Source organism: Erigeron canadensis, chromosome 3 (genome assembly GCF_010389155.1).
Source record: "Erigeron canadensis isolate Cc75 chromosome 3, C_canadensis_v1, whole genome shotgun sequence".
NCBI lineage: Eukaryota > Viridiplantae > Streptophyta > Magnoliopsida > Asterales > Asteraceae > Erigeron > Erigeron canadensis.
Window position 1 is genome coordinate 27,714,022 of NC_057763.1, and position 18,259 is coordinate 27,732,280.

Here is an 18,259-nt window from a genome sequence, read left to right on the forward strand (position 1 = left end):
CCATCTATAGTAGCTAACTTAATTATAGTTTGCAGCAATGTTTGTTACGATTATTATCATAAGTCATATATATATATATATATATATATCTGAACATTTCAATATATGATCCGTCATTCACTTTCGAGGAAAATGCTAAAGATTAGTTATTATACGTAGTTAACAATTGTTAATATTTATATCATCATTATTATTATTTATTATATCAAATGAGACAATATAACCAGAAAGTCATTGACGATTTCTTTTCTTTTCTTTTCTTTTCTTTTCTGTTTAGTAGGTGTTACATAAATTTGTGCGAGTCAAACCAAATTTAATCCCGTCAGGAAGTTGTTAAGATAATAATGATATAATAATTTTTTAATAATGTTGTAAAGTTTCTTCTGTAATTTGTTAATCTCTGAAACAATTTTGGTCAAATATCTTGTTTTGTAAGTATTACACCAACAAATAAAAAGCACAATTTAAATATACTCGAGCGTTAACCAACCTAAAAATTACAGTTGATAGAGCCAGCCGTCTGATACTATCACCACAGTATGTACTAAGTAAAATAAATTTAGACTCAATGATTATTTAAATCATGAATAATGACTTTTATCTAATGGTTGAAATTTATCTAACTTAACTCATCAAGTTGTTTCAACTGAGGGGATCCTAATTCAAATAAAAAGATTAATATCCCCCTCTAAATTAATATTACATTTTTTTTCTCACAAAGCTAGCACATGAGAAGTGGACTTTCATTTCTAACACTCGTGCTGGCCATTTCAAAATATGTATTTACACAAACAATCGGACAGTACCGATCACCTTGAGGATACATCTGAAATGATAGGGGAGGTGAGTCGTTAGTTGAATTATTAACAAAGCTAGAGATCTTACATTGCGTTCAAAATCGAGGCAATCTCCGCAGCCTATCATTCATTGTGTCAATCCAAGTTAGGTTGCACCTCTACTTACCTGTTGTGTACAATAAATACAACAGAGGAAAAGAGTTGGTACCTCCATCACTATATAACTCTGGTGAAACGTTGATGGACAACCATCAAATCAAATCGTCACAATCATCACATAAACCACAAGTATCATCATTAGGAATTTAGGATCATTCCTATTAACACCCGAATATAACACTAGTTATATAGTTAGTTAAACGTAACATAAGTAGTTATACACACATACTTCAAATTAGCCTAATTTATCCCGGTCATCATTAGATTGATAAGTAAACATCCACAATTTAAACTACTTTAGCAGGAACCTTTAAAAGATCAACATTAATTTTCCAGGAGGCAAATCTCCACAGAACAGAGGTACACCTCTTCCCATACTCAATGATTGATATTGAGCAAGTGGAAGGTCTTAAGAATCTCTTCAGCAGACTTCCGATCGAGCTTGGGAACAATAGCATCGTGCGTCAGGTCCAAGAGGCTTCGGATACCCAATTTGTAAGCAGCCTGAAATGAAAACAAGAAAACAATTATGAAGCAAATTGAACAAGCAACAAATTCGTAAAGAAGATGATGATACCAATACTCGTATATGGATAGACACAAAGCAATGACATTGAAAAACAAGGATAGATCGAGCATAAAAAAAGACATACTTGCATGAGTTCAACAAGCAGGGGCAGTGATTGACTTTGCACAAAACAGTAACCAAAAAAATGCAGCATGTCTGAGGTGACATCTTCATCTAGCTTAGCATTAGTCTTTACACCAAAACGGGCCATACAGAAGTAAGTCACAATTGAAAGGATCTTGCTTGGGATTGCGACATTGACGGCATGTCGGCCGATCTCTCCCGGCGTTACTTTCCGATATCCCTTCTTAATCGAATCCTGTTCCTTATCCACTGTCTCTTTTAATGCCCGGTGGACATGTAAAGACTCATAGGAACATCTTGGGTCCACATAGACAACCTTACCATCCGGACAGATATACCTGAAGCTCGCAGGAAGTGATTCGGGCAAGAAGAAGATACTCTCCATGATAGATTTCCATTCGCCCGCGGTCAAAACTAATTTCCCCTTTTTCCTTGGAGTCTCATAAGTCACGCCAAGCAATTTGCATAGGCTTTCAATCCTAAGTAGACGAGCAGCCTGAAATAAAAACAGGAAAAATGATTACGAAGCAAATAAATGACATATAACGTAAATTAAGCCCTTAAAGGTAGGTAATTTTCAAGTTTTAAAAAGAAACATGTATTAACCACAACTTGTCACTAATGGAACTTAAACGCAAAAACCATGTAAAGTACTCGTATAAAACATGTAACTAATTACACAAGGCATGATTTATTAGTTAATTCTAATATATATATACCGTGCGATGTGGTGGTGTAATGACTGAGTGGAGGCGGTGTGGGTATTAACATAAAAGTGATTAATTAGGTATGTATGTTGTTCATAATTTTAAGTGAAAGATGTTTAAACTAAGTATAGGTAACAAATGTTTTATAATATTATAATAATAATAATATAAAATATATATATATATATATATATAAAGGGAAGGGATAGAAAAGGCCTTACTTCGATGATGAGTTGTTGTTCAACATCGCTGAGCTTTTGGCGAAAACTGGCATCGAATTTCCTTAACTCTTTTAAATAGAGATGATCATCATCAGGATAGGCTTCAAAAATATTGACACGTGCAGTATAGAATTCATTAACGAGCGAAAGAATATCGCTAGGGAAATTGACAGCAAAATTAAAAAGGTGTAAAGTATACAGAGTGGCAATTAAATCAGATTCATAGCAGCATCTGATATCGACACTGGCAATCTTCCCGTCGGAACAGTGAAAGGCAATCGTCTTATCTGGCAACTTGGGATCCATTGGAAACTGGTTTCCCCTTATTGGGATTGCTTGAAGAAACTGATTTCGACTTTTTCGGCATGATTTTGATTTCGGGATGGAAAAATAAAACCCTAATTTTGATATCTATTTGTTCATTAAGGTTTTTAAAAGTCGTTCCTTGTATATATCTACCTTTTTACATCTATCTATTTTTATTTTTATTTTTCTTTAAAAACTACTCGCAAATAAGGGAATTAGGAAAGATCTCATTATTTTAGCCGGTCTGTGCTATATTGTGACGAAATTGGTTATCTTTTAGGAAAGTTTTCAAAAATCTTTTATTATACTAAAGCACAGTATCTCTTTTATTATACTAAATTACAGTTGCTCTAATAACTTATCGACCAATCGCAACTATCGATTTTTTAAAGTTGACCAGTGTTTTTAATTTTGACTTTAATTTACACTTTTTTGTTTTCCATCACAAATTTACATTTTTTATCCAATAATTTTAATATATTAAATAAATAATAATTGTTAATATATATCTAATAATATAATAGTTATTATTTATCCAATAAAATAAAAAATAATATATATCCAATTGAATAATAACTAATATATATCAAATAGTATGTTCAATCATAGAAACATAAAATTAATTAATTAAAAATAAATAAAATTTGAGGTAAATATATTAACATTTTAAGAACAACTTCGATGAATATATTTGAAAAAAATATTTTAATATAAAACTTAAAGTGTTGATATATCGATCAATTTTTATTACTCAAAATAGTATATTATGTTTTAAATTATAATAAAAACATATAATATTGATAACATCGTAAGTCCCGTGTATTAGACACGAGCCTAAAACAATTGAACTAATGACTTATTGCCCAATCACATCACTCAATTTCATCAAATTGATTCTCGCTTATATCATTATAATCCTAATGATCATTATTAATATTTCTAGCAAAAGTCTCACTAATTTACACTTTTTTGTTTATTGACCAATTACAACTCTCGATTTTTCTCTAATTTTTCACAAATATGTTTAATATAACATTATGAGTATAAGTGGTTTCAAAAAATTTTATAATATAGAAAATATCGTAACATTTGCCTTGTAAAGTGACTATGGGAAACAAATCCATCAATATGTCTTATGTACGAGTAATTATTTACAATTTTCAAAGTATAACACTTGGAATCATATATCTTTAAAATTGTAAACTTTTATGGCTTAAATAGTTAATTGTATGAAGATCTGATAATATCGTAAGTCCCGTGTTCAGTGTTGGACACGGGTCTAAAATCTAGTTTGCATACTATATAAAAGTTAAGTTTCTGAATCAATACTAAAACTTTAACCCATCTCTTTTTAATAATCATTATAAATGTTAAAAGAATTTTTTAACGATTGTTAGGGAGTTTTCCAGGCTAAAATGTTACATACTCCGATACCTCCAATATACCACATGGGAGGAGAAATCAATTGGGGGAGACGTTGCTCCCGCCGGATTCAAACCCAGGTCTCTTGGATCCAAAACCATTATTGAAAGACTCTCGTACCATTAGGCTCTGAACCCAATGTATAAATGTTAAAATTGATTATAAATTTATAAAATGATCGATGTTAATAAATGATAATTCATACTGTTATGTAACAACTTTGGCTCTATTATATAGTGTTAATAGTAAATTCAAAATTTAGAAGTTCATTTAATTGAACTCAAAAGTCGCTATTTTAATTAGGTCATTTATACTATCATTAATATTAACGAGCATTGTACCCGCGCAATGCGGCAGCAATAGTGGGGAACACGGTCTACTTTATTAGGGATTTTAGGTAGTTACGTAAAGAAAAAAAACAATAAAGTCCAAGGGCACTTAAGGTATTTTAAAGACAGAAATATTTAATAGGGGAGGAGGATTTTGTTTTATTTGGGAGTAGAGATGAGATGGGTAGGTTGCAAGAGATGTAGAATGTTCAAAGGCAATTTGGGGTTTTCAAAGACAGAATTTTCTAAATTAAAAAAGGCTTTTTTGTGTTATTAGGTAGTATAGATATTCAATATATACATTTATATCATATGATAATAAATATTAAAAACTTACAGAATATGTAAAGACAATAAAGCCTTATATATATACTAGCTAATAAGTCCGGGTTCACCCGGATATTTTTAATAAATTTTTATTAAATATTTACTTGATCTTTATGTAATTCGCATAAACTTGATAATGATTAGTGGGTTACCGTTATTACCTCTAAAAGACTAACCATCTTTTATATTTTGAGAAGAAAATATATATTTTATTATGTATACATCATAAAGATAGACTTTCAAATTTAAAAATTTAAGGTTAAAAAATAAATGGGAAATATTAAAGAAACAAATTTACAATACAAAAAAGAAAAAATTCATGATGTCATGGTTTTATAAAAGGCAAATAAAAATGATTGTTGAATTGACACATTGGTTTTTTTCTAAAAATAATTTATGTAAACATCTTGTTTTATTATTATAACTAGTGTTTAGGTCTGTCCAATGGACGGGTAGTCTCAAAATATATTAATCAAAGCTAAAAAATTGAAATTCAAATATATTAAATAGATACCAAAATCAACTTGGAAATTTGCTAGCTGAATAACCACTTCATCGGTCAAAATTCTCATAAAGTTTTCCGTTCATTCACCATTGACTGAGCCATGTATGGTAGTGCCCTGCAAATAGCAAAAAAAAACATGAAAAAACTGATAAGTTCTCTTGGCCGTTTGGTTCGCATAATGTTTTTGAAGGAATTGGAATCTGTCAATGGAATTGAAATTTGAAGAAATTGGAATCTAAAAGTTTAAAAAACTGGATTGTGTTTGATTGATAGAACTCAATGGAATTCGGTTAAAAGAATTTTTTATAAAATACATGAAAGGACCAAATTAACCTTTTGATATATGTTTATAAATAATCAAGATATTAACAGATATAATGTTTATAAGTAATCAATGTATTAACAGATATAATATTATATCACAAATATATATATATATCAATTTTAGAAACATTGGTAATTATTAGACATAAAATATAACGAAATAGTGGGATTTTTAATAAAGATGATTTTGCCCTCTTTCAAAAGGGTAGACTTTTTTATTTTTGTATAAAAAGGGTTTTTGGTAAATCTGAATGAATTCTTTGGAATGTATAAAAATTCCATCAAGTTTGTGAAGAAATTCCAAATTCCATGTTTTAAGGAATTTGAAGGAATTTTTGATATTCCAATTCCTTTCATTTTCCAACCAAACAAGAGATGGAATGGATTTTAGATTCCAATTCCTAAGAATTCCAACGAATTCCGGCGAACCAAACACCCTCTTTGTGTTTCTATGTATTTAATCTAATTTTAAAAAATAAACCCCAAACAAATTCACCATAAGAATCGAATAAACTATTTTGCATACAGAATACTACCGAACAATTATTCTGGATAAAAAAAAAGAAACCCAACCGAGGATATTCAAACGTCAATCAAATGATTTTATCGACTAATGTAAGAAAGATAAGGAAACAAATTCTTGATCAAAAAATGAGTCGAGCAAAAAACCTTGCAAAACCATCTTCTGTTGTGTTAAATCCTAAACGTAACGTGGATCAAAAGGTTTTATCTAAAGGTATTATTTAAAATTGATATCATGCTTTTCATAAGATCCGAATTATATCTGTCACACACAAACTAAAATTATGAATTGTTCCACCATGCTAAATAATCATACTAAAACATTCAACACCATCTCAATATGTAGCATTTCCCCTAATAGAATAATAGCAGCCAACAAATTATACCATTAATGAGCGAGTTTTAAAACAGATTCAAAATAATCATAGTCGATATATTTAAAATAATCAGAATCTTACACATAGCAAAATTCGACTTTTATCTGAAAGCTTATAGAAAGATAATCGTAAATCTTAAGTATATATACACCATTAATGAGCTACTTTCAAAACAGAATCAAAATAATCAAAGTCAATATATTAAAGTAATCAGAAACCTACTCATAGCAAATTTGGATTTTCTATCTAAAAGGTTATAGAAAGATATAATCGTAAATCATACCCTTGAAGTGTGTACAATTAATTTTATGCGTAGACCTAATAAAATTTATACACTTGAAGAGTTGAAGGCCTAATTAGCTTCTTCTTATTACATTTAAAAGTGTATAGATTTATTAAAATGTTTACATTTTAAGTTTTAAGTGTGTACAATTAATTTTTATTCGCGCTTAAAAAATGATAGATTCTAATCATTTGTTTACATTTAAAAGTACTGTATAGATATCATGATATTCTATGCACTAGAAAATGTAAGGATTCCTGAATTAATTCTACGCGGTCATATTTTATGCACCACAATATAGTGCGTAGATTATGATTTTACACAATTTGAAGTACGTACATTCTCTAACATATATTTGTGGAATGAAACAATTTGTTGTAATGAATATCTATCTATATCTTTAAATATATATAAAGGAGAAACCTTAAATCAAAAATAGAAAAGTTTAGACCTTTGGATGAAGTTTAACTTTTAATTAGAACCATTAGATCAAAACGTTGATGTTATATACTTTTTTAAAACTTTTTAGATTTAATTTTAATTTAATAAATTTAAATAATCATTATTTCCTTATATAAATTTGTTAACAAAAAAATTATTATTATTTATTGATATAATTATGAAAACTAATATATTTTTACGTTTTACATCATTTTTCATATTTAAAATCAAGTTTGACTTTGTTAAAATAAAGTTTCATGTTTTATAGTAATACGTATTTAACAAATTATAATTTTTAGAATTTTTATCATGTGACGTAATAAATATACGTTGGTTATAAAAATTTAGTTTTACGTCATTACTATCTTATTATATTTAAGTCAACGTTTTGAAAACCAAATCGGATGTCAAACCGACCTTCTTAACATTTCACTGTTCGAAACGGTTGGATCAGTCGAGTCGGATTAAAAAACTGGATAATATAAAATAATATGTACACACACAAATACTAGGTTACGCCGGTGCGATGCACAGATTGACATACTTTCAATCATTATTCAACGAATTTTATGTTAATAAATAACTAAAAAGCATATACGGAATTTATAGTAAACTATTAGATTTATATATCAAAAGAATACTTTATGAAAATCGCAAAGATATTATGAATATATTAGCACAATGTACGATGTATAGATTGATAATTAAATTTGCTTATTAATTTTAGTGGATAACTAAATTATTCAACAAAAACGTTAAAACACAAATACAATGACAATGCAGACATATTTAGATGCATGAAAGACATCCAAACAAAACGCATAACGAGATTTTTAAATGAAGACGTATTCATATTCCAATGGTGTGATCACTTTAAACCGGAATTTTAATGACTACTAATTTAACTTCATGTTTTTTAGTGGTTCAATTACTATCGGCATAAATAGTTGTCAACTTATGATATTATATAACTTTAACATGTTATTGATTATATATGTTTCTCGCGTATTAAGCGGGTAATAATCTAGTTTTATAATATAATAAAAAAAAATAATTTCAAATATAGTGACCATAAGTAACTTTCCAAAAAAAAAAAAATATAAAAAGATGCAACATCAAAGAAAGAAGCGGCCGCATGGGGTAAAAGGAAAACACAAACATTATTACTAGTAGCATTCCATAAGCTTAGAGCTATTTACCAAAAAGGAGGAGGTACTCGAGCCTATATAACCTATTTACGATTCCATAGGTTTTTTATTTACGATTTCCTCTCTTATTTGCAGCCGCCTCTTTTCATTATTCTTTTTTATTTTCTGTTGTTGTTAGTTTTATCTTTAAATTATTAGCGACGATCCCATGGATCTGAATAACCTAAAAGCAGGAGCGGCTGAGTTTTCATCTCTATCTGCTTCCGAAAAGTGATTCACTTTTTCTTATTTCCTTTTTATGTTATGATTATTATTTTATGTTTCTTTGCAAATTACGATTAATTAATTATTATTATTATTATTGAATTGATTGTAGATACTCATGGGTAACAAGGGCCAACTGCATATTCACGAGTCAGTTTATTCATTCTCTCTTCTTTCAGTTTTATCTATTGAATATTCAAGTTTTTATAAATCTATATTATTTTAGCCCTTTGTTTAGGATTTTCAAAATCGAAATAAGAAAGTGATATTCGCAAGGAGAAAGTAAACTTTGACTTTTTATTTTTACTTTTGAATTGCGATTTTCCCCAATTTTTCTAAGGGAAAATTACACTTTTAGTCCCTAAACTTGACACGTTTTTCACTTTTAGTCACTAAACTTCAAAAATTGCTAATTATACACTGAACTTTTCACTTTTGGTCACTGCGCCCAGTTTCATTAGTTTTGCTCCGTTAAGTTGCCCAAATTCGTTAGTTTTTTTTTCACTTTTCGTCTTTCCCATTATTCCATAACTAAAATCGATAATCGACAAACTTAGTGATGAAAGTGTAATTTACCTAATTTTTTTCTTATATATATACCTGATTCATCCAATTTTAAATGTTATTATTTTGATTTTTTTTATTATTGTTACTTTTAACTTTGACTCTAAACATTTTTATTTGTAATATATAGTAGTTGGTGTAAATTAAATCAATGAAAAGTATATTTAAAAATTAGTTCATTATTATATGTTTTATAACAAATTTATATAACATAGACAAAAATATTTACGATTAAATCATAAGGCGTTAACGATTATCCGAAAAACCTACAACACGTTACTTCAGATAAACATTACAATATCGTATTTTTGTTTTCGTTTATTAATAGTTAATAAAATGATTTAAGAAAAACTATATAAGTTTATATGACACACAAAAAAAATTACGGTTAAAGTAAACATAAGAAGACTCAAAATTCAAACATAGTCACTAAATATATTTATCTTTATAAATAACAATTATTTCATCGTCGTTAAAAAAAAACAATTATTTCATTTAATCAAACTACTCTATAACCAATAGATAGTAAACTGTAAACATACAAAATTTGTTTCAAAACATAATAAATGAATATGTATTTTCACTAATCGGCCAAAACAATATATAAGACCTGAAGTTTGACCGATTATCGATTTTAGTTATGGAATAATGGGAAGGACGAAAAGTGAAAAAAAATTAACGAATTTGGGGAAGTTAACGGAGAAAACCAACAAAGTTGACGCAATGACCAAAAGTGAAAAAATGTGTCAAGTTCAGTGTATAATTTGCAATTTTTGAAGTTAAGTGATTAAAAGTGAAAAACGTGTCAAGTTCAAGGATGAAAAGTGTAATTTTCCCTTTTTCTAATTGCGTTTTTGTGCTTGTCTATTGCGATGTTCAACTTTATATTGCGTTTTTTGGTTTCGTATTGCAATTTGATACTTTTTATTGCAATCTTTTAGTATTTTATTGCCATTTATACTTTCATATAGCGATTTTGTTACATCTAGTTGTGATTTTTTTATGTTTGTTAATGCGATTTATGATTTCTAGTTTATTGGATGTTTTGTGAAAATCCAATATACTTAAATGATACATGTTTATAAAAAAAATTCCTTCTTTTTGTACCATTCTAATTCTGTTTTCTTTATATTTATATAGTTTTAAATTTTGTTGGATTATTTAAGCATATATACATGCTCGCTGTTTCTCTGTAGGTACCACACAGAGTATGTACGTTTCCGTAGGTCGAGGAAGCAACAATTTGACCGCAATCCACATCTACACCTAAACGAGATGTGAGTTTCTAGATTTGTTATTCTAATTTTTTAGCAGTATTGTTGATGTTATTGGAATTTGAGCGATTTTTAACAATTTGATTTCCACTGAAGGGTGAAATTTTTGGGGATTTGGACCTTAACGAGGCCAAACGTTTTTGCTACGAGTCCTACATCCCCGAAAGATTTGAAGATTACTTGCAAAATTATAGAGTGAAGCAGTTGGAAGATGTACATAGAGAATGGAGAGAGCGTGGCTTTGAGGATGAACCTCTGAAATTAGAGCCGGAGAAGTTTGCTCCCGATTTCAATGAAGAATATTTTATAGACACCAAGTTCCATGAACTTCCTCGTTATGATAAAGAAACAAAACCTACACTTGATTCCGAGTCACTTTACCCCGGACAAAGAGAAGATATTCTAGCGGGCGTCTCTGATTACAGGAAAGAGATTGACATGATGAATAAGAGGGAGAAAAAAATATCTATTCTATCTGAAGAAAGAAAAAATCTACTGGCCCGCATTGGAATGTATCAAAAGCGGGAACAACGGGTGATGAAGAATGATGATGAAGCTTCTCCAGAAACAGGATCCAGTCAATCTGATTTAGGAGCTTTTTCTGAAATACAAGTCAATACAGATGCTGAATTTTGTCAAATGAAGAAAAAGGAGAAGGCATTGAAGAAGAGGAAAAAGAAGAAGAAAGAGATGAAGAAGAAGAAACGGAGCTACTATTAGGAAGACATCTGCACTCAATCTATCTGATGAACGAGCCACGAGCATACATGTTAGTATTTCCGGTTTGTAGCAAAAGATTAACAAAACCGTAAGTTCTACAACCATTAGAACATATCTAAACTTGAACCAAATTACGAGTATTGGATTTCAATAGTACTCTTAAGTCTTGACATCTCATCCCTGAATCTTAGAGAAACTCTTGGTACCAATTTTAACGACCCATAAGAGAAGAACATTTTGAATTTCCTAAAAATATAACATTTTTCCAGGTTTGTGACTTTTGGAAACAAAACATGCATGTAGAAGTTTGGAAAGCATTCCTCTTGACTTTTGAAAAAAAATAATACTATGAAACAAAAGTTATACATCACAAAGGCAATGGCAGCAATGTGATGATAGGAGCTTGTTATGAAACAATACTGTGAGTTTTTTTTTTTTTTACTATATATGCATATTTGGTTTTGTGTTTTTTTTTAAACATGCTGCATATTTGTTGTTGGACTTCTTTTCTTTCTTTAGACACACATATAAATATATAACTTAAGAAAAAGGGATAATAATTTGTATTTGGTTACAACTTGACATTTTTCCTTCTTTCTTTCTTCAAACTGTAATTTTTTTTATTAAACTAATTATTACAAATTAATAAACAAAAGTAACGAATTTGCCAATAAAAAAGAAGTTGAAAAAAGGGGTTTGATGAAATTTGCCAAACAAAAGTAACGAATTTTGTCTGCTTCCGCTTTATTTGTTAAAAAGAAAGATGGGAAACTTCAAATATATATCGCATGTTATAGTTTAATCGTGGATGTTTGATGAAATGAAGTGAATATTCCCAAGTCATCGAGATGAGTAGAATGAGATTTATTATCTGTAAATAGCTTGAAACTTGTCGGATGTGAGTTGTTTTATTTAATTGAAGTAGCATCAAGATAATGTTATAGTGGGGACTTTTGTAGTATTGATAAAATTTCAGTTGATGAATGGTTACGTAAATTTTAAAATGGCGTTGAAGTGTTTTGGTAAACTGATTGGAACGAAGGGGATGGGTATGAATCAAAGAATCATTAGATGCGAGATTTTTTTTATGAATAAAAACAAATGATCCTTAGAATGAATTTTGAGGACTAACAAAGTTTAAACCGTTGATTTGTAAAAATTTGAGTTATAGCGATTTTTAATGACGATAGATTTGTAAACAAAATAAATAAATGAAAAAGAATGTAAATGGACCCAAAGTTGGGTGGTGAATATGAATGCAATGATGCATGAATTGATGATGATCATTTGATAAAGAGTTTATAATATGAGAATACAAGTTATATACAATAGCATGATTGAAGTTAGTATAAGACCATAAGGTAGTAAAACCCGTGGTATATATTACAAAAACTAGTGTAAGACCAATGGGTAGAAAAACCCGTGGCATCATTATTGTTGGTGTAAGACCATTGGTTAGTAAAACCCGTGGCATCATTATTGTTGGTGTAAGACCATTAGGTAGTGAGACATGTGGCTTCATTATTGTTCGTATAAGACCACTAGGTATTGGGACTTATGACATTATGATTGTTGGTTTAAGACCACCGTGGCATTGTAATTATTAGTATTGAGAAATATTTGAGAAAGTTGTAGCTATCGCCAAATTCATTAAAGACCATTGAATTATGGTAAAAGTTGTTGTTATATGACAAGATGTGTTAGACATGGATTGGCGGTGTGACTAACTCCGCACAAGAGGCTAAGATAGTTGATTAATATGATAACGTGAATACGTTGATTTGGTTTTTGGTTGTTTATGTGCTTGTCATGCTATACATCTAATGAACCGAGTATGTTGATCGGTAGAGGATCTTGATTACTGTTGTATTAGGAATGTTTTAATTTGTGCAAGGGTTTGTAGTAGAGATGTTTTTAATTAAACCGTGAGTTTTTAGGAGATAAAAAGGAATTATCTCAAGGGTTTGAATATACGACTATTTAGTAGATCCCTTAAGTGTGGGGGATAAGAAATTATGAACTAGGAATGAATGCGGGATTTGTTTCTGAGATGATTAGTGAAAATCTCTACGAATGTATGAGATTCGAAAGCCCTTGTCATTTAGGATTCATGAATTTTCAAAACAGTAAATGAAAGGGTTTTAAGAGTCCAGAAACAAGAATAATATTGATTGTGTTGAATAAAATGACTTGGATAAATGATGAGTTATATGAGGTTGTAGTAGTAAGGTAAAATGACCTACATAGATAGAAAATTTAGTGATGGTTTGACTATATGCGGAATTAAGAAGTTGAGTTAAAGTAAGAAAGTAACGAAAAGTTGAAGATCTTGGAGTTTTGAGAACTGTGGATTATAGTAAGGATCACGAGGACGTGATCCGAAATGAGTTGGAGAGATTTTTAACACCCCAAAAATATAAGATAAATAAATTAATATTTTATGTGTTTTAGCCTTTAAAATACTTTCCTAGTATTTAGTTTTGAGATAAGGGGTTAATTTAGCTGGAACTTCAGTGGCTAGCGGGTATAATACCCTTTTATTTTGGAAGAAAACGTGGCATGATGGAAAGGAGTCCAGCCATATGTTGTTGGTGATTCACACTTTCACTAGTTCTTCCATCTCAAATCCTTTCTTCCACTAATTCTTCCACAATCTTCCAATCAACAAAAGTTGATATATGAAATTCATCCTCCTAATTTTATTAACTAATTCAAATAATAAAGAAGCAAATTGAGGGCTCATAGTGGCTTGGTGGTGGTCGAATTTTACAAGAAGAAAGGAGGAAAATTGGAGATTTTATATATGTATTATTGTTCTTTGAGGTAAGAAATTCTCCCTAATTGTTGAATTGTAAATTATGGTTTTTGATTATTGAAATTAGGGTTTTTGACTAATGAATTTGGGATTTTTGTAATTTGGGGATTTTTAATGAACCCTAATGAGATTGTTATGAAAAAATTGGGAAGATGAAAATGGTGTTGTGATGGTGAACCCATATTGGTGAAAGTATTGTTTTAGAGTGTTTGGCCAAATTTTTATATTGTAAGAATTATGGGAAAGCTTTTATGGAAAATGATCTTGAAAGCCAAACAACATGTATGATGGTTGAATTTTGAGCTTGGTTAGTTTGTGAATGAAATGAGTTAAGAAAAACTCATAGTGACTTACTTAATGTATAGGTAGAGAAGATTGTTCTAGTGAGCTAAATAGTCAAGTGTGCCTTTTTGTCAAGAACCAAGGTGAGTGTATATGTATATGATCATATTTATGTAATATAGAAGTCATAGGTGGGTAAATTCCTATGACCCAATTGTATGTTGATTTTGTGTAAGACTAGTAGATGTGTAGATACCTACTAGCATAAATTGTGTATGTAAGACTAGTAGATGATGAGATACCTATTAGCATATATTGTGTGTAAGACTAGTAGATAATGAGATACCTACTAGCATATATGGTGTGTGTAAGACTAGTAGATGATGAGATACCTACTAGCATATATTATGAGTAAGACTAGTAGATGATGAGATACCTACTAGCAAACATCCTTGGCCAAGTAGAATTAGCATGATCATGATTTGTTTTGTTGTTGTTTTGACTATTGAAAGAATGGCTCAAAGTTGCTTGTATACACTTAAAATTATATAGCTAGATTATGATCATATGTATATGCATTTACTAAGCATTGCTTATGTTTTAGTTGTTTAAATTTTTTTTATAGGAATTGGTAGTAGAAAGGGAAAGGATTTGATCAAGTGATAGATTTGAAGTGAAAGTTGTTATTGAAGGTATTTTGGCCATCTTGGAAGGTTGACAACTTGGGTAATAGCATAGACAATCCCTTGGTATATTATGGCTAATGATACAAGCTTTTGTTTTCGAATGAAAAGGGTCTTTTTGATGGAAAATCTGTGGTTATGTCAAACAAGTGGTCATTTGGTTTGTATATTTCATATCATTGTTACTTAGGTCATTCATTAGGTTAAATGACCCGTTTGGTCTTGTAAATTTGCTTGGTAGCAATGGATGGCACAAAGACTTTTGAAAATGTTGTGTTATGTCAAAATGAAGTTGTTAATCATTTGTACGAAGCTCGATATTGAGTAGAAAAGGTCGAAAGTTGATTAAAGTGTCAAAGTACGAAGCTGCAGGAGACGGTCTTTGTTTCCAGGGACGGCCTTTAAGGACGGCTCTTGCAGAAACAAGAGTCGTGCTCTTCTGTAATTTTTACAAAATTTTACCGAGACTTCGTTTAGTCTTTCCGGGACCTGAAACTCTTAGAATAGACTTATATTAACATGTTAAGAAGGTTCCATTTGTTATTTTTCAATTTTGATGACTTTGATTTTCGACGAAAATTTGCAATATTTATTTTAAGTATAAAATTTCCAACTTGTTTATCATAAGTTTTCAAATTGTTGTATGCTTTTCGAGTCAAAATGGTTTGGAGCGTTACACAAGTCATTATGTTCGTTTCTCTGTTCATGAACCATTCGTTAAGTTAAACAAACGAACATGAACAAAGCTCTATTCGTGTTCGTTTGGTTCGTTTACAGCCCTATGGACAGGGCTGAAGACTAAGGGGCTGAAGACTAGTATAAAATATACAACGTAAATTGTCGTTGTCATCGTACAACAGTCAACAAACAAAAGGAAGCTTTCATGCATGCATATTCCTTGTGCTTTCCTTCGGTTGATTTAAAACAAATCTTTCACTAAATAACTATATACGTCAATTTACATTTCTAGTATAAGATAAGGACCTATTTCCCACACCATGTCAAAGCATCCAGCTAGGCGATGATGGAAAATAAACGTACGTTCAGGTTTAGCTTGTTTGAGAGATGATATATGTTAGAATATGATCACGTAAAATGAACGTATGTTCGAAAAGTATTTAAGCTTACGTGGTTACACCTCAATGTGAATGTAACTATAATTAATTAATATACTAAATGTAATTTATTAATTAATTTGATCACGAAAAACTAACGATCATCTGTTAAATGTTAATAGTTAACGGTACTTAACTGACGAACTTAACGGAGGAGACAATTGTGATTAAATGAAAAATTAAGAAACCCTCTAGAATATTCCTAGAGGGGGGACGACCACTTTAAGGGTTTTTTAGAAAACCCTAAACTTGTTTTTCAAGCTAAAGTTTGGCTATAAATACAAAACCTTTTCTTAAGTTTTTTACACACAATTATTAAGGTTTTCTAAAACCCTAAAATTCTCTCCTCCTCCCTCTCTCTTGGTTTCGGCCAATCCTCACAAAAACAAAGGGTTTCGGGTTTTGTTTGGTTCATGTGAAAAGGTATTAACAAAGGGTTGTTTGTTCGTGATCAAGTACTAGCATACGTACGTTCCAACGTTGTGTGTGCAATCGTAGAGAGGTTAATTTAAACCTTGTTCTTGTCTTAATCTCTCCAATATAAGGTACATATTCTATATTTTGGTTAATTAATTAAACTGCATAGATCTTGTCTTCCGTTGCTTTGTGATTTGATTTGATAATAGTTATATAACCCAACAGTGGTATCACGAGCCTACTATGTATGTTTTTTAATTACCAATTAAATCAAAACTTGAAGGGGGGTTAGGGCTCTTGATTATTGAATTTTTTCGGCTATATATATATATTTATATATATTTAAATTGATTTTGTAATTTAATTACATTATTTAAATATGAAAAAGTTTTATTTAATATATATATATATAGTTTGAATTTTCCAGAGAAAAAAAGTTTTTTTTTAGGGTTCTTAATCCAAGTTTTGATTAATTACATGTTTATGTGATAAATTGTATGTAATTATATGTTGTACCTTTAATTTTAATGGTTGAAAAGAAGTAAAAATCATGAATTTTTCATGCAAATCATTCATGATCTTACTTAGATATATTGATATGAAATCTTGATCATTAGGGTTAATTATGCTAGATAATTGAAGAATTAATTGTGTGACAATGTGATTATGCTTTGTGTAATTTTCTGTTTAACACCAGTTCACTAAAACGAGCATAAGTAATCAACCGTAATGAGATGGAAGTATAATTTTGGACAGTAGATGCATGACTCATAGGGCTACAACTTTCGTGTTTTGTGCTAAGCCCAGTTCGGCCTTCTTCAGGGCCAGAATTGGTCGACAAGCTACTGGATTTTCCAGATCAGCATCTTGTAATTATGGTAGATAAATTTGTTATTATAATTTTGGCTTACGCAATCAAGGAAACTTGATGTATGTGGTCTCTTTCCTTATGAAAGAGGTCCCAAATCTTATACCATAGTGACCATAATTAGGTTGATTACCTTAATTGTTAAGTTGAAATTTAGTAAGTTACCTTAAATCGTTAAGTTGTATATTTAGTAACTTATCTTAATTGTTAAGTTGTATTTTTAGTAAGTTTATTATTTTGCATATTTATTGAGATATAAATTGTGATGAAAAATAGTTTTTGGAAAATATAAACTTGACTAAATTATATCGAAATAGAGATTTTTTTAATAAAATTGGAGTCTTACAACCTTGAGATACACCGACTCACCCATTTGAACAAACTCTAAGAGAGGTATAAGTCGGAGTGCGCTAGCCTTCTAAAAGGGCGGGTTTTTAATTGCGTTCATCGCAAACCTTTGCCCTTGCGCTTCTTTGTGCGTTCAAATGGAGCTACCGAGCTCTCTTGTGTTGTTAAGACTATACAAATGATTTTATTAAATATTATGTTTAGAAGATATGCATGAATCTTCAAAACATAACTTTTTGATCACATATCAAATTGAATGACCCAATAAACTTAAGTCATTTGCCATCCAATTTGTCAAGGACACATGGGGTCGTTGTTTTACTCATTGGTACACAGTGGTGAAATGGGGATTGCATGGCGAAACCCATTCACTGGTACACAGTGGTGGT

At 30.1% G+C, this 18,259-nt stretch overlaps 2 protein-coding genes across 2 annotated transcripts; one reads left to right on the top strand and one right to left on the bottom strand.

The window, feature by feature from the left end:
- Nucleotides 1-1,067: 1,067 nt before the first annotated feature.
- Nucleotides 1,068-2,902, bottom strand: LOC122593712. The gene is made up of 3 exons (XM_043766158.1): nt 2,537-2,902; nt 1,610-2,104; nt 1,068-1,460 (listed from the first exon to the last, which is right to left on the bottom strand). Exons 1-3 carry the CDS (start codon nt 2,840-2,842, stop codon nt 1,335-1,337), a joined length of 927 nt encoding a protein of 308 aa, XP_043622093.1. The 5' UTR covers nt 2,843-2,902; the 3' UTR covers nt 1,068-1,334.
- Nucleotides 2,903-10,558: 7,656 nt separating this feature from the next.
- LOC122591816 lies at nt 10,559-11,744 on the top strand. The gene is made up of 3 exons (XM_043764050.1): nt 10,559-10,570; nt 10,719-11,430; nt 11,612-11,744. Exons 1-2 carry the CDS (start codon nt 10,559-10,561, stop codon nt 11,340-11,342), a joined length of 636 nt encoding a protein of 211 aa, XP_043619985.1. The 3' UTR covers nt 11,343-11,430; nt 11,612-11,744.
- The last annotated feature ends 6,515 nt before the right edge of the window (nt 11,745-18,259 follow it).

Excerpts from the sequence above, each read along its gene's own strand:
- LOC122593712 (XM_043766158.1), bottom strand. The coding sequence starts at position 2,842 with ATGGATCCCAAGTTGCCAGATAAGACGATTGCCTTTCACTGTTCCGAC. Across the intron at positions 2,105-2,536 it reads AACAACAACTCATCATCGAA|GCTGCTCGTCTACTTAGGAT; the intron begins GTAAGGCCTTTT and ends TTTTTATTTCAG. Across the intron at positions 1,461-1,609 it reads TGCTTGTTGAACTCATGCAA|GCTGCTTACAAATTGGGTAT; the intron begins GTATGTCTTTTT and ends TTTTCATTTCAG.